The sequence below is a fragment of the Crassostrea angulata genome, chromosome 1 (genome assembly GCF_025612915.1).
Source record: "Crassostrea angulata isolate pt1a10 chromosome 1, ASM2561291v2, whole genome shotgun sequence".
Lineage (NCBI taxonomy): Eukaryota > Metazoa > Mollusca > Bivalvia > Ostreida > Ostreidae > Magallana > Magallana angulata.
The window spans coordinates 54,806,753-54,832,990 of NC_069111.1; the positions used below are offsets into that span (position 1 = coordinate 54,806,753).

At 34.6% G+C, this 26,238-nt stretch overlaps 2 protein-coding genes and 1 pseudogene across 35 annotated transcripts in view; 2 read left to right on the forward strand and 1 right to left on the reverse strand.

The window, feature by feature from the left end:
- Positions 1–1,274: 1,274 nt before the first annotated feature.
- Positions 1,275–16,564, forward strand: LOC128180017 (uncharacterized). 2 transcript variants are annotated; one of them, XM_052847803.1, is made up of 4 exons: positions 1,275–1,438; positions 1,617–1,738; positions 15,938–16,042; positions 16,132–16,564. In XM_052847803.1, the coding sequence occupies exons 2-4, from the start codon at positions 1,706–1,708 to the stop codon at positions 16,309–16,311; spliced, it is 318 nt and encodes a 105-aa protein (XP_052703763.1). In that variant the 5' UTR covers positions 1,275–1,438; positions 1,617–1,705; the 3' UTR covers positions 16,312–16,564. The 2 variants fall into 2 exon arrangements, with proteins under 2 accessions (XP_052703763.1, XP_052703753.1); XM_052847793.1 differs by lacking the exon at positions 1,275–1,438 and having other exon boundaries at positions 1,445–1,738.
- Positions 1,949–14,500, forward strand: LOC128180014 (uncharacterized; annotated as a pseudogene).
- A 1,122-nt stretch (positions 16,565–17,686) lies between the features above and the next one.
- LOC128163246 (arf-GAP with GTPase, ANK repeat and PH domain-containing protein 1-like) overlaps positions 17,687–26,238 on the reverse strand; it is a 43,732-nt gene continuing 35,180 nt past the window's right edge. For 31 of the 33 annotated variants that reach the window (XM_052827013.1, XM_052827007.1, XM_052826979.1 and 28 more), the window contains 9 exons: positions 23,445–23,561; positions 22,955–23,089; positions 22,793–22,866; positions 22,455–22,620; positions 21,987–22,104; positions 21,714–21,818; positions 21,447–21,534; positions 20,676–20,843; positions 17,687–19,520 (listed from right to left, as the gene is read on the reverse strand). In XM_052827013.1, coding sequence (XP_052682973.1) covers positions 19,320–19,520; positions 20,676–20,843; positions 21,447–21,534; positions 21,714–21,818; positions 21,987–22,104; positions 22,455–22,620; positions 22,793–22,866; positions 22,955–23,089; positions 23,445–23,561 — 1,172 coding nt within the window. In that variant the 3' untranslated portion in view covers positions 17,687–19,319. The remainder of the gene's footprint in view (positions 19,521–20,675; positions 20,844–21,446; positions 21,535–21,713; positions 21,819–21,986; positions 22,105–22,454; positions 22,621–22,792; positions 22,867–22,954; positions 23,090–23,444; positions 23,562–26,238) is intronic. The other 2 variants (XM_052826882.1, XM_052826852.1) reach the window with 1 other exon arrangement.

Consider the following 26,238-nt stretch of genomic DNA (forward strand, 5'->3'; position numbering starts at 1 on the left):
GCCTGAAAGGGTCCGAATTAAGAAATAAAGAATCTATCTACCTTAATACACCTTCTTTGAAGGGGACCTGAATCTTAATTTGGAGAAAGTTGAAGGCCCTTAACCCAAGAATATTTTTTACCAAACACGGTTAGAATTGGCTCAGTGGTTCCACAATGTCGGGGACAGGATCGACTGTTTAGTGGTCCCACAATGTCGGGGACAGAATCGACTGTTTAGTGGTCCCACAATGCCGGGGACAGAATCGACTGTTTAGTGGTTCCACAATGCCGGGGACAGGATCGACTGTTTAGTGGTTCCACAATGCCGGGGACAGGATCGACTGTTTAGTGTTCCACAATGCCGGGGACAGGATCAACTGTTTTGTGGTTCCACAATGTCGGGGACAGAATCGACTGTTTAGTGGCTCCACAATGCCGGGGACAGGATCGACTGTTTAGTGGTTCCACAATGCCGGGGACAGGATCGACTGTTTAGTGGTCCCACAATGTCGGGGACAGAATCGACTGTTTAGTGGTCCCACAATGCCGGGGACAGGATCGACTGTTTAGTGGTTCCACAATGCCGGGGACAGGATCGACTGTTTAGTGGTTCCACAATGCCGGGGACAGAATCGACTGTTTAGTGGTTCCACAATGCCGGGGACAGAATCGACTGTTTAGTGGTTCCACAATGTCGGGGACAGAATCGACTGTTTTGTGGTTCCACAATGCCGGGGACAGGATCGACTGTTTAGTGGTTCCACAATGCCGGGGACAGGATCGACTGTTTAGTGGTTCCACAATGCCGGGGACAGGATCGACTGTTTTGTGGTTCCACAATGCCGGGGACAGGATCGACTGTTTAGTGGTTCCACAATGCCGGGGACAGAATCGACTGTTTAGTGGTTCCACAATGCCGGGGACAGGATCGACTGTTTAGTGGTTCCACAACGCCGGGGACAGTATCGACTGTTTGATTCTTGAATGTTAATGTTCTGGAACTACGAACTCTCTACAGAGGTACACTTGTACTTCCTGTTATTCTAACCCACGCTTGAAGTTGTATACCCGAACGACAGAAAGTTTTTAAATGTTTGCGCAGCAATATTAAACCTCTTTTATATCATAAATACATTGGAATTCGTATTTCAAACCCCTTTTGTTATAGAATTTAATTACAGTACTTTTTAAAAGGATAGCCGTGATTCTAAAAGAAATTTTATGTTAACAATTTCAATGAAATAAAAAGTCGACAGAAAGCTCACACGGAGCGTCAAAAATAGTCATAGATCAATTGATTTAATTCAAACAAGCCGAGGAAGAGTTGTATGTAATATAGAAAGAAGAATGAGGGAATGAGAGCGGGGTTTAAAATTGGCGTTGTAAGTCAGCTGAGGAGATACGCGCCTGTACATATCCAACACCTGTGCAGGTGATGTGTGGAGGTTCTACGACAGGTAAATACCCGGACATAGCGAAGTGATAGCCCGAGTCTCAGCCCTGATCAATATCTTATCCCTAGATACCACTGATTCACTTCAACGCCATCTTGGGGTTGTTAAGTCCGATCATAATATTTATGTTGTCTTTTTTTTTTATTTTGACTAAATCCGATTATGACGTGATTTTGACCAGATTTGTTGAAGTTCCGTTTCTTGTTTGACATTTAAACTGGGAGTTACACAGCAGGGTACTGGTGTCTGGGACTTACATAACACAGCACAATGTGTCGCTGGGGATGTGCTTTACCCAATACGGTCAGTTTATTTCATTATAGTATAATTGCTATTTTATCTTTCAGATAATTATTTTATCATGACATATTCTGAGGTGCTTGCAGCTGATTTTCTCGTGTAAAACCTTCATGTATACTTATTAAATTCCATTTTTCATTAAGGTCAATATTTGCTTCTAACCCATGTATTTAAATCGCTAATAACTTGTCCATACAATCGATAACACGGGTTTACGAGAGCTACATTGTGGGGATGAATACAAGTTCAAACATACATTGTGGGGAAAATTAGAATTGTGGGGATATCCCCACAAGGCGGAGTGTCTTTAAATGAATTGTGGGGATGATTGTTCTTCAGTGACAAAGACATCCCCAGAGTGAATTGTCCGATGTCCATAGTCAACTTTGTCTTTATTGAAAAATGTCTGTAGTACAAGAGTTCCTTCCCCCTTGACCGTGAAATAGTTGATTTCGGATCTCTTCGGATTTTTTTCGGAGAGCCTCTAGACGTTAGGTATTGTCAATCGGATTACTTTGCCACTTCCGTCGTGTGACGTAATTTTTTGCGCATGCTCATTTTGATGTAACATGGCATGGTGGAAACCGTGAAACGTAGAAGGTGAGTGTGCTGGTAGAAAAGATAAAAAAAACACCTGTATTTCATCTTTGAGTTTATATACATTGATAACCACCTAATTCTTACTAAACTTAGACATTTGTTATTACATATACAGTTTAAAAATAGAAACGGGAAAGTTTCGTAGGACGTTCATGGTTGGATCAGAGGAATCTCGGATTAATTGACGCGTCAAGTTGGTTGTGCTTTTCGATGCCACGAAAGCTTGAAATAATAAGCTAACATACATTTACTACTATTTTCTAATATGCATTAGTATTACTTATTATCGTGAGGGGTCATTTTCGTTGTGTTAGAAGCATGGACCCAGGAGAGACATACAAATTTGTGACGGGTAACTACAATTACCGAACTGCCCCCCAATATACCGAAATGCCCATTGAAAACACCGAAATGCCCTTTAAATGTTCATTTGTTATTCCTTATGTTTCCGGCAATGAATATGACTATATATGAAATAATTACGTTTTTCACATGTAAACACATTTGAGTGAAGAACAATATATACGGTGAATTGTTCAACAAAAAATATATAATCAAACCTATTGTTTTGGTTTATTGTTTTTACAAGAAAATGATTAATAAAAGATAAATTTAACAAAATTTTAAAGGAAAAAAAAATGTATAATAACATTAAAGAAATGGAAGAATTATTGTCCTAGGATTTCATTTGTCCTCTTTAACCATGGGCACTATCTAATATTTCTCATATTTTGGAATGTAATGAGTTACAAAGTTGTATATTAGGTGTCCTGAAATACATCTTTAATGATTGAAAATTGAGAATTTTTTAATGGCATTTCGGTGTTTTCATCGGGCATTTCGGTAAATCGCGGGCATTTTGGTAATTCTATATACCTAGTTGTGACTTCCACAAAATAAAAAAAATTGTATGCATTACTACTTAACATTCGCCAACCACGAAATCAAGTCCTAATATAAACAAACTGTTGTTTTAAAAAAGTCATAATTGGAATCTACAACGTATAGATACAGATGTACAGAAAGCAATATTTTATCATCCCTAAACCTCGAGAATTTAACCCGCGAGAATATGTGATTTTACAGTAGGGTCATAAATACAGCAAATAAGTTCTTTGTCAGTGAATTAAAAATAGGTATGAATTGTTTAATTGATTTTATAATAAGAATTAATAGTTTTAATCAAAAAAAAATTTTTTGCCAAATATTTTAAATTTTTTTTTCAGGGGAAATATGGAAAAGTTTGAGTTTCTGTCTATTTTTGTTTACTTTTTATTGAATTTAGTATTGCGTGTCGCTTGTGTTTTCTTCAAGTTCCCTGTCCTATTTTACACTTCCCTGGTTATTGACATCCTTTTACTGTTTTGTTTTGGAGTTTACGTGTCAATTTTGTACTGCCAAAGGGGTAAGAATTTTAAGATTGGTCCATCTTAAAATGATGTTTTCTTGTCCTTTCCTGACTCGGGGTGAAATTACTGGGTGGTAGGTAGGTGAGAAAATCTTTTTTCCAAAAAAATTTGACTTATTTGATGACGGGATAAAAGAATTAAAAAGAAAAAAATATGTCCTGGAATGTAATAAAAAATTAAATAGGGCCTTTTTTGGTTACCGGTAGTCGATTTGGAAAGGGCAACAAAACATTTTTTGTAAGATAACCATATAGGCATACAACTAATATGAAATCTTAGATAAAAGCATATACATGAATATTACAGGATTCCTTTTCTTATTACTGCTAAACTCTAGCTCTGTGACTGATGAAATTCTGAGAGAGAGCTACAGGATACGAGTTTTGTAAAAACCTCGATTTATGGCCACCGTGTTTTAGTCACTTGCTTCAAGTTTTATTTCTTCTATTAAATGATTTCTCACATGTTCTCATTTCATCCCCTGTACATGTAGCATTTGAAATTTTAGCTGTTTGCAGGAGCAATCTTGGTGTAACAACACATCTAGTTTTGAAGAATATTCAGGCCTAAAATAAAAAAAAAATGGTTTGTTTGCAGTTGCCTATCAACCCACTAAAAATGCGCCCGACTCAAACTTTTTTACAGCCATTATTTGATTGTTTTTGGTTTTTTTTTTAAAGTTTCAAATTTTTAGGATGTTCAAACTTTTTTGTCTATTTTCAAAATTTTTGTTTCTGTCAATAAGTGGCATAAAGTAAGTAGAGCTTTATTTACCTACAATAATCCTATAATCCAATAAATCTCTGATTTGTAATAAGGTTGGCCTCATGTATGAATAAAGTTATTTGATTTATTGAAATTCTATTTTAATCCCATAAACAGGAAGTAATCAATCACATGTGAAAAACATTCAAGATGGAGGACTGTGATTTGCCATGTGCAGTTATTCTATTTCATTCTGATCTTGATTTCTCTCAAGCATGTGCATTTTGCTCTGACATGGATATAGATGTTTTAGAAACTGAAATATATGGTTATAGTTGTTTAGTATTTTTTTTACAAATGGAATTTAGTGCAGTTTTGTTTTTTTGCAACCTCAGTGGTTTTTCTGTTCATAAGTATATTCAGCAGTAAAAAAAAAAAAAAAAAAAAAAGGAAATTAGTAGATGTTAAGGTAAGAATTTTATTTTTTGTTTGGTATTTCTTTTGGAAATTAATTTAAATTCAGTATTTCAATTGAGGCATTCAACAGTAATCCTAGATTGACTGCCCAGGCCCACTCTGTTAGTCATTTTATCCTCGTAATGACAGACTGACATGAAACACTTGGCAGACTCTGAATGACACAGATTTTTATAGGGAGAGAAATGGAGGTTTTGCTGTTGATGATATTAGTGACAAGTATCATAATTATGATGATCTTAGGTATTGGTATCATTTTCCTTTTTATCTTCTTTCGAAAGTGGACAAGTTTTTTCAGAAGGTGGAATGATATTATTCAGTAATGAAGAGGTACATATCTTGTATATAATTTAAGATAATTAAGACTTTATTTTGTGCGTGTTAATTGAAAAGTAATCAAATAATTTATTTTTATGTTGATTGTAATTGTTTAACATATGTTTTACTAGAAAAACTTTGATAACTTGTGTATTTATATGCTCAGAAGGCTAGTCGATAAAAAATCCCAACAAAAACAGTCATAATCTGATAATGAAAACAGATTTTAACCCAAAATGAATAGACCCAGAAAGGCAGACAGTTTGGCCCCACAATAAAAGACATTCAATTCCCAAAGTGACAGACAACATAATTGATCTAATAAAAGAATATAAGGCCAAAAAGAGTAGACGCAGAAAGACAGACAGTTTGGCCCCATAATAAAAGACATTAAATTCCCAAAGTGACTGACAACATAATAGATCTAATATAAGAAATATAAGGCCAAAAAGGGTAGACCCAGAAAGACAGACAGTTTGGCCCCATAGTAAAAGACATTCAATTCCCAAAGTGACAGACAACATAAAAGATCTAATAAAAGGAATAGAAGGCCAAAAAGGGTAGACACAGAAAGACAGACAGTTTGGCCCCATAATAAAAGACATTCAATTCCCAAAAGTGACTGACAACATAATAGATCTAATATAAGAAATATAAGGCCAAAAAGGGTAGACACAGAAAGACAGACAGTTTGGCCCCATAATAAAAGACATTCAATTCCCAAAGTGACAGACAACATAATAGATCTAATATAAGAAATATAAGGCCAAAAAAGGGTAGACCCAGAAAAACAGACAGTTTGGCCCCACAATAAAGGACATTCAATTCCTAAAGTGACAGACAAAACAAAAAGGAAAACTTAGATTAAATAAAAGGAATGTAAAACAAAATAAAAAAGATCCATAAGGACGGATAGTTTGACCTCCCAATAAAAGATTTAATTCCAATTTGACAGTCATAGTCAACAGTACATAGGAAAACTAAACAACATAAGCCCACATAAGCTGACAGACCAAAAACCCCCACTGTGGCAGACAGAATAAGCCCACAATGGCTTTGACAATAATCCCCATACTGATAGACAAAAAACCCCACTGTGTCAGACAGAATAAGCCCACAATGGCTTTGACTATAATCCCCATACTGATAGACAAAAAACCCCACTGTGTCAGACAGAATAAGCCCACAATGGCTTTGACTATAATCCCCATACTGATAGACAAAAAAACCCACTGTGTCAGACAGAATAAGCCCACAATGGCTTTGACAATAATGCCCATGGATAAAATTAATCATTTTAATGTATTAAATAAGAAACATCTGTAACCATTTTAGTGTTATTATTAAGAAAAATGATTTAAATGTAATTTCTTTGTTCTTTTCAAGAATCTGAAGATGCCAGCTCAAACAAGGAAGAGGAAGAAAGGTAAACAGTCTTAGTTAACATGGGTAAACTTGGTTAATTAAAAATTAATAGCAAAGTGTGTTTTTTATTATATTCGTGTATGAAAAAAATTAAATATTAATTTGGCCACCCCCTATGGAGTATTTAGGATGATGCAAATACTTATTTGAGTAGAAATACCTTGCAAACAAATTTTCCCATGGTTTGATGCAACATTTTAGATAGTGTATAATAAATGCATTTTTTAAAATTTATTTTAGAAAGTAGAAAGACTGAAGAAGTTACTTATGTAAAAGGTAAGTGTTGAATATTATAAAATATTGATATGTCCCCATATTCTAGTGCTGTAAGCTATCAGTTAGTCATTTTTCGAGTGACAGAAAGACAAAACAAATTTAACTGAAGGGATTTTAGCAAGACTAAATTTTAAAATACAAAAATCAAGTTTTACTTCCAACTTTTAACATGCATATCCTAAAAATTGTTTTGAATATTATGTTTCTACGCGAGTTCTCTTCTACCTGTTATTCAGCAAAAGCACCACAAAGTATTAGATTTAATAATGAGAAAACAACCATGTTCTTTATTAGGCAGAAAAATTCAAAGATACTTATTAATGATGTGGTGACCTTTTCTCTTGGATGATCACGATGGCTGAAGTATCTTTATTTATTTAACAGGCCAAATTGTATACTGTTACTGGAAGGGAATATGGTGGCCAGGTGCTGTGGAGAGTGTTTTGAAAAACGATGTGTACCAAATTTCCTTTTGGAAAGAGGAGGAAAGGTAAGGAATAATTTGATTTAAAAGGATATAGATTTTTTTCATTTAAAATGTTTTATATGAAGGTCTGTGATTTATAAAAAGGAATTTATTGTAAGCAAGATACTAGTATATGATTTTAAGTACCAGTAAATCTGATCTATAATTATGTTAAGGTGTACAAAAATTTACTTTGTGTTGAAAATTCACTGCATCAGTAAGACTTTAACAAACTTCATATCTTTGTTAAATAGTTATACTCCTTCATGTACAAAAAAAGTTTTTGCAAATGTGTATACTTAGCACACAATATATGTAATTGTTTTTCACATCTGTAGGATTACATGTAACAGCCACAATCTCCGTAATTTTCAATGTGACACAGACACAGACTTGATTGCTTCAAGTTTAAGTAAATAAGTTTGGTTTAAATTAGTTCCTTTTGTTCAGAATGTTTTTTCATTTAATCTTAAGTCCAAGAAATGGATATTTTTCTAAGATACTTGTTCATCAGTCAAACATAAGTTATTCCTACTTATGAAATAATCACTGATGAATATTTATTTGTTTTTCTTTTATAAGTACTACTATCCCAGAAGAAAAAAATTCCACATCCATATAAAAAATGTTGAATTGTTAACATTAACCAGACTGTTTTTGTTTTCTACTAATGCATGCTATGAGAAGAAGGGCAGGGTTGGACAGTTAAACTTCTAAAATGTGACAGAATTAAATTATTACATCATGTGGTGTATTATAAATGTTCAAGACTATATAACCAAACAATTTTATTTATTTTTTAGGAATCGGGCAACTTAAATTTATGTGTTTTCAAACATGAATCATGTCTTGGCAATGTGTTTCATTAAATTGATAATTCGTACAAATTTGTCCTACCATGTTCCTATAAGATGCAGCGAAACAACTGTCCAATACTCCCAAAGAATGATAGATGAATGAAATTACTAGCGTGAAACAAAGCAATAAGAGTTGTTAATAACAGATAATTTATGATTTACTGGTTCTAAAACTGCAGAAAAATGTTTAACATTAATGAAAGCTCAGGATTCTGCAACCCTTGTATTTTCTTAAAGTATTTTTACTAAACTTTGCAAATGAACAAACTTAATTTTACTAGTTAAAAATACAAGTACTCGCATATTGTAATGCAAGAAATTGAATGCATCATTACTAATTTCAGAAAAAATAAAGAGGCAGGCTGATCTGAAAAATAAATACATGGAAGATGTAGAATATGCTAAATCTTTGAGTAAAAACAAACCGGCACCATCCCATACCTTGAGTTCACAGAGCCCTTCAGCTTGTGAAGAGGTACCTACCACAAGTGATAAGCCGGAACAAGAGAGGACACCACCCCACACCTTGAGTTCACAGAGCCCTTCAGCTTCATGTGAAGAGAAGCCTACCACTAGTGATAAGCCGGAAGAAGAGAGGGTACCACCTCACACCTTGAGTTTACTGAGCGGTCCAGCTTCATGTGAAGAGGTGCATACCACAAATGTTCAGCCGGAACAAGAGAGGTTACCACCCCACACCTTGAGTTTGCAGAACCCTCCAGCTTCATGTGAAGAGAAGCCTACCACAAGTTATAAGCCGGAACAAGAGAGGGTACCACCCAATACCTTGACTTTACAGAGCCCTTCAGCTTCATGTGAAGAGAAGCCTACCACAAGTGATAAGCCAGAACAAGAGAGGGCACCACCCTACACCTTGAGTTTACAGAACCCTCCAGCTTCATGTGAAGAGGTGCCTACCACACGTGATAAGCCGGAACAAGAGAGAACACCTACCCACACCTTTAGTTCACAGAACCCTCCAGCTTCATTCGAAGAGGAGCCTACCACTAGTGATAAGCCAGAACAAGAGAGGGCACCACCCCATACCTTGAGTTCACAGAGCCCTTCAGCTTCATGTGAAGAGAAGCCTATTACAAGTGATAAGCCAGGACAAGAGAGGGCACCATCCCATACCTTGAGTTCACAGAGCCCTTCAGCTTCATTCGAAGAGGAGCCTACCAAGAATTTCAAAAAGGGGTCGACACTGACTGAGGCAGTACTTATTACCTATAACCGACGGCGTCCAGGGGAAATTCAAGCAATGAGGTATTTTTAAGGCTATTAATCAAATTTATAAATGTACAATTATAATACAATATGGATATACTCCTTGAATTTAGGTGAAAATATTATGTTTTGATAGACATTATCTTCATATCAGTATTTTTAAGCTTCACATGGGAATAGAAGTCCTTGTTACTTTTCTAGAGGTCAGATTGCTGGAAAGGATGTGTAACTGGTTCCCTTGCTTTTCTGGAGGGATATGATATTAATATTTTTTGTAATATTATTAAATTGTGTTGACATAATCATTGATTTTACAGGTTGGTTGATTACCACAACAAGAAGACTGGAATAGATCCTGGTGTTGGAGAAGAAATAGTGAAATCACTGTCAGAATTTGAAAGAAAACTTGTAGAAGAACAAGATGTGATTGAAATAAGGGGAAAGGTTAGCAACTTTTACATGCATATGTAAGCTGTAACTGAATTTTTTTTAGCATTTAAAAGTATATTGTGTATAAAACAATTATTTTGTGTATGTGTTTTTAATTTTTGCTGTTAATTGTACTGTTGTAGCTGTAGACACATACATGTACATTAAGACATCATTCTTTTGGAAGTAAATGCACTTAAAATATGTATCATGCAATCTTGTGCATTTAATTTTGATCTTTTTATTTTCTAACAGTGTGGAAAATGTGTACCAGTGATCATTCCTAAGCATGTACGGGGGATTCTGGCACATCTATGTAATCAACGTGTAAGAGCAGCTGCAGGAATACCAAGCTCAAGTGTCCATATCTTTGCAACAAACAGTGAGTTTTAACAAATTACAGTTGATCTGGCTTTATCTATATATTTTCAATTGATCTGGTATTCTCTTTATATAATTTGTATACTACACAATTACAGACCTGTTTATTCTTATGATTTTCAGTGTATTTTGTACTGATTTTAAGTCCAAAATACATCTCATGGTTTGCTGAAGTGAAAATAAAGAAATCTGTTTTGATTTTAACAGCTAGTTTTCATTATGATCCGTCTCTGTTTGACACTTTCTGATCGCTAAAACAAGAGATAGTTTTCAAACACTTAAGTGATGTCAGGTGGCCAAAATGCAGTGGTTTAAAAAGATGAGAAATGTAGTTGTTCTTTAGTGATATATAAAAAATCGATGTAAATTGTAATCTTTCTTGCAAATGCCAAATCTTGCTGACAAATCTAATAAAAAATACTGAGAGACAGCAATACAGGTAAACAGGTCTGTAATTATCATAACCTCATTTCAACTAGAAACTAAAGGAGTTAAATTTTAGTATTCAAAATATAACTTTGCATTATGAAAAAAATTGTGGCAAAGATGGGGAAAAGAGTTTTGGGGAAAGATGCCTTAAATTTGCTTTCAATCTCTACTGCAGATGACAGTTAATGCTTTTGATTCTGTTATAATTGTCAAAGAAAAAAAAATGGAAACAAAATACTGAAACATTCATTCCTGATTATGCCATCATTGAAATTGATGAAAAATAAATATTGTTTGTAGGGGCAGGTGTTTTTAGGGGATATGATTCTGTACAATTTGTGACACAGAATGCTGATCTTCAATTTCCGGAACGCATAAGAGGAACAAACATGAGACGTCTCATGGCAACTTTATGCCAGGTAAGTTTAGTTTTTATCCTTTTAAACATACAGTGAAATTTAACTTTTGTTTAAACGCCCTACTTAAACCATGTTTTGTGCTAAAGACTGTAAACCCCTTCCCTGCAGTCCCGCATTTTAATGCATATGCCATTTCCTATTTCTAATGCGAAATCACGCATATACTGTTTCCTGCAATCACACATTTTCACGCACTTTAAAAAGTTCATTTAATCTTCACTTTATTGCCAAAGTCCTTTTATTTTATACCTAATAAAATCTAATAAAAGAAGAAAATTTATTTTCTTATTGAAATGTTACGTCATAATATTATTTACACTAAACTTAGAGAAACTTGTACCAGGCTATAAAGTGCTTGTGGGGAAACAGTAACGTCATATTCTATTACGTGACATTAAATGTATGTTGCATAACAATTCAAGTTGTAAAGAGTTAAACTTAAGTCTCAGAATTGTATACCGCTCTGCAATTATAATCAGTTTCTCTCTTGTAAAGGTTTAAATACAGATTTTAAGTATCTTTTTCTTTAGGCCTTGGATGTGACACCACAGCAGCAAAAGTGGATCATCGATCACATGGGCCATACTCTAGATGTGCACAACATTCACTATAGATGTACATCAGATATCATAGAGAGATCAGACATTGCAAAATTATTAATGCTCATGGACAGGAAGCAGGTTGGATATTTCAAAAATAAAAGATTGGAAGAAATTAGCTTGGAAGGTAAGTGCTTAGCAAATGTTTTATATTATTCATAAAACTATAAAAAATTATCCCATACATGTAGTCAAATGAATACCAACTATACATAAAACATATTTCTTATTTCATTATTGCTAACTCTTATTAAATAAGGAATCATTCTTTGAGTATTATGAGGTGATAATTTGGTCGGGGCGTGATCAAATCCAATAAAGCCCGAAGGGCTTTATGTTAGATTTGATCACACCCGGACCGAAATTATCATCTCATAATATTCAAAGAATGATTCCTTATTACTTATATTTATATAATTTTAAGCCATCGTACCATTATACATTTAAATGATAGATTAGCAAACACCGCTGGCGCCTCGATTTGGCGTCATTTGTATTATGGGTTATATAGTACAAAATCGATATGTAGTGTTATCACAGGCGAAGACACTGGAAAATGTAAATATAATAGGATAATGTTCAAAATGATATGACCAAACATTTTTATTTAATAAATGCAATAAAATCATTCTTTTTAATCATAGAATTAATTGAAGAACCAGACGAAACAATGATGTTGATGAGAATGATGACAGATTCTTGGACAGAGATGAAGTGTTCATCCCAAACCTGTTAGAAGATGAAGAGGAAGAAATTCTAGTCAGTAAGTAATATGAATCCATGGTGAGAAATATTTGGCCAAAAAATTATTTTTTTTTATTAATACAGTAGTTGTTTTTCAAGACTGGTACAAATTTGGAAGAATTTGAAAAAAAAAAAATTTATTAGTTGAATGAATTTAGCCAACCATCATATAATTCATCTTAAAAAGCAGCATAAATAATGTGAGATTTCAACAATCTTTGAAAGGGGGACTTTTTTTTTTTTATATGTTTTCAATCTTGTGGGGTGGGGTGGGGGGTAGTATTACTTTAACATTTACAAATTTATTTCACATGTGCTTTATCAGATAACTGTTAATCCCATTGGTCTCACGATTTTCTTGCTGGTAATCACTGTATGCAAATTGTTTTCCATCAATATCTTTTTCTTATACACTGTTCTGTGAAATGGTAATGATTGAAGTATTTCTTACAGAGACAAGCAAGAAGAAAAAGGCCAGTTTTACGAGGAAGAAATGGACAGTAGCAGAAGAAGAAGAAATAAAGAAGAGGTTTGCAGGTTTTCTTGCCCGGGACAAGTGTCCTAGGCAAAAAGACGTTGAGAAAGTGATGGCCCAAAGCAAGAAATATGGGGGTCTACTGCATACAAGACCAAGGGACAACATTAAGAAGAAAGTCAGTTGTATGCTGGTTAAAGCTAGAAAAAATAATAATGATTTGTAATGACATAATTGAATCATTCCGAAAAATGCCTCATATTGCAAGTGAATAGAGTTTTAAGAGCTATTATATACTAATATACTAAGATACTTAAAACTTATTTGTTTTTTTTGTTACCAAAAGTTAAGGTCATTGTATATTCATTTTTCAAGGGTTGTATTAGATTTTTTGTAAAAACGAAAGAAGTCTATCTAGACTTTAATTGACAAAAATAACTGGAAGTTACAATTCAATATTAGCATTAAAAAATCGATAATAAAGTCCCCATTATTTCAAGTACATGTAAAATGCGAAACATAGTTAGTTTGATATGTTTTGTTAAATTAATGATCAATTGTTTTGACCCACCTTTTAGTATGATCACCTACAAGTACAAACTAACTTTCGCTAATATTAGAAATAGAGAAAGTCCACTTTTCCTTTCAATTCAACATGGATGAAAATATAGTGAATATTTTTTTTTCACTTTTTGTTGACCAGTTGACTACTTGATTTTTTACTTTTGCTCACTGATTCCTGAAGTTATGTAGCACTGGTGATGATTATTGCACATCCTGTTCATTACATATTTTTGCTGTGTAGGTTTTGTACATGTACAAAAGCATCATTTCTGAAAGATGGTATTATTAAATGTGAAAGTGATGTTTATCACAAGTTTTAAAATATTTCATCTTAACTTTTTGTCTTGCACTTTCTTTTGTCAGATAATTGAATTTTTTCAATTGTCTATATTTAGAATAATACAACGAAAACTTGGTTTAAGGTAATTCAAGGAAATACCCTTACATAAGGGCTTTAAAAATAGAATTTTTTTTAAGAATTAGGCTGTGGAATAGTTGATAGAAAGCAGTGCAGTATTGCCACATGTACACTTTTTTTCATGTGTTCATGACTTTCCTTTTCATGTGCTTTCTTAAAAAGATGTTACATTATCTGCTGTCACCACTTGAAACATGTTCAATTTATGCTACATTTATTGATGTTTTGGGAAGAAAATTTTGTTTATAGATTAGAACGAGAGTACACAAATATTTTATTCAATAATTGGTTTAAATATTAAAGATGTGAATAATGGTTGAAAAGAGTATTTACTAAAAAAAAACCTGTGGTCTTTGTAGACCTTGATAATGTAACCCTTTAAATATTTTATTTTTTAACCAAAGAACAGTTTTTCTGTAATAATGATTAATGTTCAATGTGCTTTCATCAAAGGCATGAGAAAGTGTTAAGCTCATTGTGTTACATGTATGCTTGCATGCATTATTTGTAGAGATATACATTTAACTATTAAATTATGTGAAAATTATGTATTGTTGTGTGTCAAATATGTGGCTGACATATTCTTTTCATCTAAAGGATAGAGGGACAATAAATAGGAGACTTAACATGGAGTCAATTTCCATTGCTGTTAACTTCTTCATGGACATATAGTAGGATAAATAATACGAAAAAAATCACTGTTTTGCACAAAGTCGAAATATACCAATTTAAAAGAAGAATATAAAAAGGGAGAATTCATAGTGAAGTGTATTGCACTGGTGTTGGATCAGTTTTTTCTACATATTGAAATCAAAGAAAATAACTTGATGGAGTAACACTTAGAACTAGAACTATCAAAGTCTGCAAGCATAGTACTGTTATACTTGAATCATGTGATTCTCACCCACTGTGGTTTGGAGCCAGAATGGTTACCCAAAATCTGAGTAAATAAACAAAATACTGATTTTGAATGAAAACTGTAGATCACAAGGTTACTGAAGTTGCAAAATGAACATCCATTCTTTCCATTGTCAGTACTAAGGGGACTTGGCAACCCCCTTTTTTGCAAAGTTAGACTTGCATGTAATTACCAGGAAGTAGCTTGTTTGTGTTAGTTTAACCCCCTCCCCCCACATTCATTCAATTTGCTTCCGACGCACATGCTATTGATATTTGCTACATTTTAAAGGAAAGTTACGAAATCACATTAGCGTCAAAAGCAAATTAAATGTAAGGGGTGTGGGGAGGGGTGACTGTCGAAGGGAAAAAAATATTCAAACCTGAAAGAAACTTGTCAAGCTAAAGAAAAAAAGATGAAACTATGTCTATTGTACAACAACGAAAATCCTATTGGGGGAGGGGGGGTCGGAACTTCTTTCAGTACAAAATTTTTCTTTCATACACTACCAATTACACTTCCTCGACTTCACTGCAACGTGCCTGTTGAAAGAGGAGTGGGGGGGGGGGGGGGCTAAACCTACACCCCAATGTTGGATACCTAAATGATGTCTATTTTGCAAAAACATGGGGGGGGGGGGGGGGTGGCTAAGCCTCCCTTAGCACCCACAGTTCTGACGCCTATGAATCTAATTAACTTGATAGTTTCATTTAAATTCCCCATAGTACAGACACAACGACGGACATTTCATTTGTACCTATGAATGTGGTACCCACTGTGAACAGACAAGAAATTTTCATAATGACTAATTATACCAACAGAAAAATTAATACCCATACTGATTTTTTGTACCAATCATTCATTCCCCACAAAGTACAGACACCAAAAATCACACAATGTACCTTACGTTGGTATGTCCGAACTGAAATCTGTCCTTCGGTTCAAAGACTGAACGGAAGGTTCAAAAACTTCCACGAAACTGATAAAGAACGAAAGCCCGGTTTGCCGTTGGATATCGGTAGATTTATTTTATTGGAAATATTAAGATTAATTTTATGTTAATATTATTTTCTCTTCCCGTAACAGACCTACATGTGTAAATGGTGCGGCACACGTTACTGTAAAGAATGTCTGAAAGGGGAATTTACAGGGGAAATGAAAGAACCCAACAAATGCCGTGTGTGTAACCAGGTCAGTAAACGGAGTTATCTCGCTTTGACAATTCAAATTTGAAAAATATCGCGAAAAAATAATAAGTGCTGGTGCATCGATATTTTTAGGTTCGTTGTCAAGGTCTAAGAGTGGAATACGTTCCCAGACCAAAGACTGAGGAAGATGACAAAAAGCGGAGTAAATCAGCGCCCCCTAGCAGGGGACGCTCAACAAAGAGCGCCAAATCCTCCAAATCCAAGAGCGCCAAATCTGGGAAGAAATCGGGGAAAAAGAAAAAGAAGAAATAAATATTTTATCACATTTTAACCCATGGAAGTAATAATATTAGATATTCATTATAACTTAAAGCTGGCTTAGTTAGGATAGGGTACTACCTTATTATCAGTTAACATCCACAAGCTCGACCTGTAATGGCCTCATTAGACTGCCTCATCCTAACATTAATGTGTATATACTTACTGCAGCAATATGAATTTGTTATATATTATTTGTTATATATTTACATGTCTAAATTTGTTACAAATAAACTGTGTAAACACAGCTGATTGATTGTTCTACTTTTATTTGAGAATCTAATCGACCACGACTTACGCAAGACCCCGACAAGGAATAGTAATATTATAAACATCATATTCCATTTATTATGCTACCATGACAATGAAATACATTGAAAACTTTTGTCTAATGTGTTATTAAATGCCCCAAGTATATAGGGGAAAGCATACCACTATTTTCTTAATGTCTAATTTGAGAAAGCCTGTTTAACTTCACAAAACATAGGCCATTTTAGAAAATACGATTTTCTCATAGAAATAATTAAATTTTTTTTCTCACATTTTATGCCAACGTTGCAGGCCAATAAACCAGTCAGTTTGATTGATAGCTCTATCGTATTAATTTGCTAAGAGAAGCTCATTTTAATATATATATTCATAGACTGTCGAAATTGGAAAGCCCGCCCCCGATATGCTCTGTTGGATAAAATTGACGCTGTTTCAGCTGAAATCATTGCGTTCAATATATTCATATCTATTAGTCAATAACTGAACAGTTGACCAGGAGTCAATCTAATCGCTACACAAGCGAGCGGATCTAAAATCTAATTTTAATTAGATTGACCAGCAGTCAATGACTACAATTAACCCCCCTTCATTAAATTGGTGTTTGACAGGTACTGCCCAAAGTCCAAGCTCTTGTTAAAACGACTCCAAGTCTTGATGACAGGGCTTACTGATAATCCCGTTCTACTTCACTTGTCTCTTCATTTTCTGGTTATTTACTCTTTGATTCCATGGAATAAAAAAGTTTCTGAGGTATTTCAAATTATCTGACGTTTTCTTGGCTTTTATTAAACAATTTTGATATTTAACCTGCCAGAAAAAAAGGCAAATAAAAAATCATAATCGTTAAAAAGGCCAGAAATCGTCGTATATTTCGGACTATAACGGATGGAGCATGAAAATCAACATTTCATATGAAATGAACGTAAAAATATAAACATATCATAAACTGAACCCTATTTTTTCTTCTAGTTCGTAAATTTCAATCAATATATTACACCTGCCTGACCATATTTTTTATCATGAAGTATACATGACAAGCATCCCAGTCTGTGTAATAATTTGGAATGCAATATTCAGACAAAAATAAATACAACAGATCCAAGATTCTGATTCTTTAATTCTGTGACTTCTGTTCACTAATACATACACAAGGAACCTAACAATGAGTTGCACACACAGACAGACACACACACACGGTCGGACTCACTCCCCTGCTCTCCAATGAATGGCGGGACTAGGCGTGATTAGTAAGCATGAATTGAACTGTCGAGTATTCGGCGCCACACGGCGGCAAGACATCGCGAGACTTGAAACAATTGAAATTTTGTCACTGGACGATGAAACAACACAATTTCTTGAAGATACACAAATTGCTTTTTGCTGAGACCTTTTTTTTTTAACCAAATTGTTACAATGTCAATATAAGAAGTGGTACAATTTTTTATTCAATACTAAGAGTGTTTGAGTTGTACAAGCACTGTGAGAGAAGACCAGTGGTCCCCAGACAAACACTGCATGGTTCAATCCTGACCAGTGTCTCCCAGGCATAAACAGATGTCGATGTGGTCCCCAGACAAACACTGCATGGTTCAATCCTGACCAGTGTCTCCCAGGCATAAACAGATGTCGATGTGGTCCCCAGACAAACACCGCATGGTTCCATCCGAACTGGTGTCCCTGGGCAAAAACAGATGTAGGATGGAGAGAGTGAACATGCTGCAGGGGCAAAACAGCCCCCCAGCGATGAATAATGCCGACACATGTCTGTTTATATTGCACGTAAACACAGAGGCAGCCAGTGACTGTGACAGCCCACACTGGGCTGGAGGGATGGGAAGCTTGGTCGGAGCTGAACTCTCTTATCCATGGTTACAACATGCTCTTTCCTTTTTCCTTTGCTATACACATACATCTGGTATATAATATTGATAAATCACTTTTCATGTCACAACCTAACAAAAATTCTACAGTCAGTATTCCTTAAATTTCAGAAAAGCAGAAAATAAAAATTGAAAGCAACTACCGGTAAGTGTACAACCTCATCAGAGAAGTAAATGTTTTCTTTAATAAAGGCACATATACTGAGAATAGGCAGAGACTATTTTGAAATAGGGTGCAGACATGTCATCAAATACTGGTGTACATCATCAACGTTTTGGTACAATAAAAAATCGGCAATTGTCGAGTAAATAAATACTGATCCCAATAAACAGAGGATATTGAGTATGGTTATGACTGGTATTGCTTTCCATCTTTCCTGGAACTGAAGAAAGCCTGGCGACACATACACTGATGTAAAACCTACACAAAAAGAACTCACAATCGCTCCATAAATATCCACAACGTCTCATATATATTTCTATAAATAAAATATATGTATTAAAGTTAATAGCTTGATATACATTGTACGTCATGTATGAAGGACAATATATGATACTAGACTTCCATTACATATCACAACTGACTTCCGACAACCTCCACAGAATTATTCCGACATTTCATTTTGCTCCTGGTTTTCTGAGATTCAATTTTTAAAGAAAGGTGAGAAAATCTAGAGCCAGTAGATTATCATCTTTGTTTGCAGTAATCCAAAAATAAAAGAACGAGCTGGATTTGAGCCACTTTGTGTCATAACAGAGCTGGATTTCACACTTGTTATCAGTCACTTCAGACAGGTACGACTAAGGTTAGCGGCAGTATTATCTCCATGCACACAGTCACCATGGCAATGCTCAAATCACACTGGCGGGCAGTTTTTCGAAGACGTCGTTCTTGCCTGCTTGAGCACTGCTTCCCCGTCTTCGTGGTAGTGTGGGATGTTCCGGGCAGCCATTGTTCATTAGAAGTTCCACACACTCGGTGGAGCCGGAACTTCTAGCGTACCACAATGCATTGCGTCCCTCATGGTCCACAACTTTTACATTGGCATTGTACTGTAAAATCAAAAGGCATGATGTTAAGGTCTTTCGATTGTCGTGTGACGTCATTGTGAGCATTCCGGAATATTTTACCGTTATCGGTTATAATAATAGTGTTATGTGGTGCATAGTTTTGCCAATATTTCTTGATTTATACTTGTGTTTAACACATTTTAAGCTATGTAAAGTGAAATGACGCCAATGTTTAACAATTCATAGAGAGTAGTTTGAGTTGAAATCGCTGAATTCAATGAAAAACTGATAAAACCGTATATAGGCAAACTTGACAGAGACCACAATTAATAATTTTTTACCAGACAAGGTAAACATTTCTTTGCAGATTTCGATAGGATATATAATGAATTACAAATGTACCAATTTTCAGTGAGTTTGAACCATTATTTCAAAATTTACAGATGTTTTATGTTGCTAAACTGTACTTATTCATGGTTGAAAAATCGTATCAAAATGCACTGTAAATGTGATAGCTTTCATACTGGCAATTTTTAAATGGCCTTAAAATGTTAAAATACTTAAAATAAAGAATTGCGATTAATTTCTTTTAAAAATTGCTTTATTATATCAAAATTAGTTAAAATAAATGTGATGTTTGATAAGAGAGCAGTCGTTGCTATAACTGTCCTGATAGTGTACTTGTGTTAGCTCCTACAGCATGAACAAAATATTTGCAACATACCAATATTAAACTTCAATTTGATTGTTTGCATATTAATCATCAAATTTAAACAAAAATTACACAGATTAAACCATAAAAACATCGAGGGTGGAGAAACCTTAAGATATTCAACTGATTTTGATTGACCTATGACTATAATAAACATCCCTAGAGTTAACAGAATGAAATAAGCTAGGACTCAGTCCATGGGTACAATGGAAATTCGGAGTTAGAGAAATGAAAAATTCTCATTGGAAGACTTTGATAAAATTATGAAGTACCAGTAATTAACCCAAACATCGATTAAAATGTACCCGGTAATGGTAAAGCCCAATTGAAGGGCCTGTCTACTTTTTTTGATAGATAAGAAACCAAATACCTTTTTCTCTTGTTCAAAAAAATTACAGGCATATCAAAGAACATAAGGACCGAAAATACTTTAGACCTCCGATTTTCAATATCGGGGCACTACGATAATAAGGCGCGGAGCTCACCCAGAGTAGGAGCTGGACATAGACCACGTTCCCGAGGGCCGCCGCGATGTGGAGGGCGGTCCTTCCGTCATCCTTGCTGTACGGACAGTTGATGTCCTCCGCCCGACTGTGACCTAGCACTAATATGATATTCCTAATGTCCTCTCTCACTAATGCATCTATTAATTGCTGGAAAACAAAATAAAATAATGTTTACAATAGGTCAAAAATTAAAACATACATTTGTCTCACATCAATTTCAATTCAAAAGTTTCATTTCATATGAATTAAAGGTGAAAGATTGAACAAAATTAGACAAAATTCTAGTAACAAAAAAAAAAAAATTCACATGAAATTCAAGTTGCCTGTAATCCTATTTCCAATATCAAAAGTGCAAGGACGAAATGGGAAAAAAGCTATTTTATCAAAATTATGTAGAAAGAGATAAAATTCGTTTAAGGCTCTAATTAAAATTCAAATTACTTAAATAACTTTTTGGGGCTAAATAATGTACATCCCAAATATCATAGGATGTTTACAGTATATCTAAGGGTAAGGGTTACATTTATATGGGTCATATAAACACAGCCTTGTGGGTCATATAAACACGGCCTTGTGGGTCATATAAACACGGCCTTGTGGGTCATATAAACACAGCCTTGTGGGTCATATAAACACGGCCTTGTGGGTCATATAAACACAGCCTTGTGGGTCATATAAACACGGCCTTGTGGGTCATATAAACACGGCCTTGTGGGTCATATAAACAATCTATGGGTACAGTGGGTTTACCTGGTTAAGAGCTATATCTAAGTACGGTGGAGGCGGTAGAAACTCTTTTGCTTCATATTTAGCCCTTATCCACTTCTCCTTTTCATCTCTACAAAAAAAAGGGAGCAATGAGCATTTGTTAACATGTTTCAGAAGATAATAAGAGTACTAGACTGAAGACATTTCTTTCTGAATCTGACTGCCTGCTAATGGGAATTCAACACATATAACCGATCCACGACAAAGCCATTCCGTGCGGTCAGTAAGAGGTCTGTATCTGGTTCTTACCTCGGGGAAGTAGGACCAGGTTTTGTTCGGTTCTTTAAGCTATTTTCCCAAACACTATTTGCTATGCCATTTCCTATAGACATCATCACTCTGACCAAGTCAGGCCTGAAAAAAAAACCCCAGCATACAGCGTAAAAAAATAAAATCAATGAAAGATGATATCATTTAATATATAAGTAAATATCACATAACCATCTTAGAACTAAAGTAACAAGAGGAAGGTCAGAGTAGGGGGGAATATATACAACAAGGTGGGGGTAAGGTAATACTTACGGCCACTCGTCCAGGTCGAGCGATCGTACTCGAGAGAGATGAGTTCCTAGGTTTCTATGTATCCCTGAGCACTCTATACAAACTATTGTACCTAAATTAATACTGGCCCAGTCTGGATCTAGAAAGGACAGAGAACTATAAGCTACCGAGAAAAATAAAGCACTTTCACTAAATAAACTCTCATAAAATGATATTAATTCTTCATTACATGTATTACACTATAAGGTATCAAACCACTTATAATCCATCAAGTCTCATGATTGAAACAATATCAGTTCTTAATGTTCAAATGTATATGCTAACATTTATATCTTTAAAATTTTAAAATTATCATCATTAATGGGATAATGGATTTAATAAATGAAGGAATCTGAATCAGAAAACTCTGTTCTATATAATGATCTTTAGTTCTCTACATCAGAAACAGACTGAACACATCTTAATGCCGCAATAGTGCTTGTTACATACTAGGTGCTCCACAGTCGGCGCAGGAGTTGTTTCCCCTAATTGTGCGTATGGCCTGCATCCCAGCGGGGTCAGAGGGCGTGCTGCGTTTGTTGGACTTGTTGATCTCGTTGCCCTGGAGAGAGTTCAGAATCTGTTGTTCTATTGCGTTGATCCACTCATCCCTCTCCTGTGCATATACAAAAGAACAGGATAAATTCACTTAAAAAACAACACCCTATAGGTTACCACAACTGGAAATCTTATCAAGCTTAAACAGTTTAATCACTATAATGGGTGTCTGACTATGCATTCCTTTTTAAATACATTACCCAGGAGGCTCTTGTTCTTCCTGTACTAACCTGGGAGTCTCCAGCCTCAAAATGCCATTGTTTGTTTTCTAGGGAGACGATCATGAACTCATAGCCGTCAGAGTCTACAAATAAAAATTGATTACAGGTCTACACTCAACAGAGAGATTGAAACAAATGAAAACAATGATAGTAACAGTGGTAGGTGCCTACCATCTCCATCCCCCACGTTTTTGAGTCCGCCACTCTTGGCACGCCGATGCCGTTTCTTGACGTTTGGAGTGTCTATCTTGGACCCTATGCTGTTCCCATTTAACTTAGATGATATTCCATCTCCATTGGCAACACCTGGGAATAGGTGAAACAGATAATTAAGACAACCATAGAGCAGGCCCAGCAGTAAGGGAATGATGTAAACACAATCTCCCTGAGCATGCCAGTGTATCACAAAATGTTAAGTAACAGTCACACAGTAACACATCAAATCAATCCTCTCTTTGTACATCATGCAAACATTCAAACTTCCTGAATGCATCAATGTTTGGATTTTTCTCTTTCTTTAGACAATGATTTTTAATGAGAAAATGGTCAATACAAGATTTTAGAAGATCACAAATTACAGGGAATATTATTTAATCTCAGACTGCTGTCATCAGCGTCAGAGAAATAAATCTTGGAGGCAGTGTAGAGTACAGTAACACACCTTCAGATGGCCCCGTGACTGAATTAGAGAACGGGGCGTCAGAATTTGAGTTGTGACGCTCCCGAATGACGTCAAATCCCGTCAGACGAACATTTTCCTTATCTTTACTTGATTTCCCTGTAACAGTGCAAGTACGACACCACATGCAAAACAGAAAGTAAAACGTGAAACTAAAACCACACATATAAAAGACCATCCCAGATCTGATAATTATATGCATCATTATTTTTGTTTTTATATCAGGCCAAATAAAAAAATACCTGTGGTTCCGGTCACCCGACCGTCCCTATTTTTTACCCCCGACCCTAAACTTTTTTTTTGCCATTTTTCAAATTTTTCTGGAATTTTCCCCGCTTGGCGTCAACGGCCCCAATACCGCAATGACGGCCTCCAATTAGTGTGGGAACATTTTAATTCCTATCAGTTGATTAATAAAAAGAAGATAAATCAAGAACTGTTTGTACCTTGTACCAATAAATAAATTAGGACCAACCTAGGGAGTGACATGCTCGCTTTTTGATCGGTAACATCGCCAGAATTTCCTTCGAAAGAGATTTTGAAGTCACCCTGTATTCTGAGTTAATAAAACCCATAGGCAAAAAAATGATAATTATCAATTTCAAAAGGCGTTTTCACAGCCCCATTTAACCCCTGTTGTGATAAACAACTTGCGGCTGTCTTATCTATAGGGGCCAATATAAATACGGGCGATGCAACCACATACTGTGCGTTGAAAATTACAACCGATGTTTATTTCTTTTAGTGTTTTTATCATAATTAGTTTGTAGCTTGTAATTAGTTTATAACACTGCCAAATTAATGCTGAAATAATCATAAAACAATATGCTAACAGTTATTTTCAAGGTCCTCTGCATAACGGTTGTAATTGGGTCAACGGGTTGGACTAATACCTCCAAAATACACCAAAATACAAAGACTGATTTTATTTGTCATTAAGCTAACACAATTGCAAAACATTTCATACATAAAATGCATGAATACATCAAAAAAATTCAATTCAACAAATTGGATAATTCAAAAAAAAAAATTAGATTGTTGTTTTAGTTTGGTGTGTTCCCGTTTTGCACACATTTGATAATTGGGTATAGAACAATAGGTGTGAATTGTGTTGTGATAGCAATTATAGTCTGCTTTCGGTCAAAGATTTTACCTGGTTTTTTACCTGTGTTTTATCAGCACCTTAACGATAAACAAGAAGAATAAAGACATTTTGTTGTGTTTTAGGTCTAATAACTATCACCATTTTTTTCGTTTGATTAAATAAAGATAATGATATATTTAAAAAGTCTTCAATTTCCACACACTGATTAAAAAAATAATGATTAGTTGATCTGACTTTCAAATTTTTGTCCATTTACCTTAAATATAAAACAAAATGAATCAGAAAAAACTGCTGGTCCCAAGCCAATTGGAAGCTGATTCAATGGATAGTTATATATGATGAAGGGGAAAACTACATGAACAGTTATATGGGGTACTCAGTGTCTCTTTTTATAATTCATTTAGTTGCAAATTATGTAAAACACATGTTTATAATTGATTGTTTGTTATCAACAGAAAGAATATTATGAGAGGAAACAGATCTTTATCACAAAATATTTCAATCTTTGAAGTAGCAACCTTGGCAGTAGTTCTTATGACGGGTCACTTTCTAGTTTTTCAAATCAGAGGTTAAATACATAAAAAAATCTGACAAAAATAATATTTCAATATTGATGCGATATAACTCAAACTGAAAAAGGTTGAAAATGCATGAATTAGGTCTACATTTAATAGGTTTTGTGAAATAATCTTTACAGTTTTTGAAGCACATAAAATTGCCGATTTATCATCATACAGTTTGTCTATTTCTTCGATTATTCAAGCCACAACATAAATGAAAAATGTTAAGCAGTGTTTTCACTAGACACATCTTCTCCATTTATGTCAGCAAAAGCGATAATTAAATATTAACATACGATATTTTCTCTTCAAACTTTTAGCGTGTACATGTTCTTCCTATATAGGCAGTAAGTTAAACAAAGGCGCTACATATTCAACATTTTTGCAATAATCTTTCTTATTTAAAAAAATAATGAAATTGTTCAGGACCAAATTAATGTTTAAAATCAAATTCATGAATATGGATGGTGATTATTATGTAAATGTGCTTTTATGCAATTTATATTGTAAGATAAATTAAATGTAAATATAAATTGCGAGTAAATATGTTTTACTTATTTTATTGTCAATTACCCTCGCGGGAATTGTGATACAGACTTTAGCAATTAAGCAATTATCTCACCTGGTCAAATTCCCGTTTCGCACACATTTTTTTGATACCAAATTTTCAAATGTGTGCAAAACGGGAACAAACCTTTAGTTTTTATTGACTTGTTTCTTATCCAATCTAAATTATGAAAGACATAAACTTTGTATATCGTTATAAGCATTATGCTATTGTCAAGAAATGGAATTCTCTCTAATTTCTCAAGCTTCTCCCTATTTTTTTGAAAGATAGAAGTGAATCTCCCTAAAATTTTGCTCTAAGTTGGGCCCTAAATTGAATTTATATGGAATCTGCAAGGTTAAAATAATTTTTTTTAAATACTGAGATTGACCTTTGTTTAATTGAAACGAATAGAAACAATAACAAATCATAGCATTCTGAATCAAATCTGAACCAAATCGAATGAACTCTGAATCGTCCCAGCCCTATAATTATGTAATATTGAACATTTAATACTTTTTTGTTCATGTTGTTTTTAAACAGAAATTATTTTTTATAGTAATA

Excerpts from the sequence above, each read along its gene's own strand:
- LOC128180017 (XM_052847803.1), top strand. The coding sequence starts at position 1,706 with ATGTGTCGCTGGGGATGTGCTTTACCCAATACG. Across the intron at positions 1,739-15,937 it reads GATGTGCTTTACCCAATACG|ACCTACATGTGTAAATGGTG; the intron begins GTCAGTTTATTT and ends TTCCCGTAACAG. Across the intron at positions 16,043-16,131 it reads AATGCCGTGTGTGTAACCAG|GTTCGTTGTCAAGGTCTAAG; the intron begins GTCAGTAAACGG and ends CGATATTTTTAG.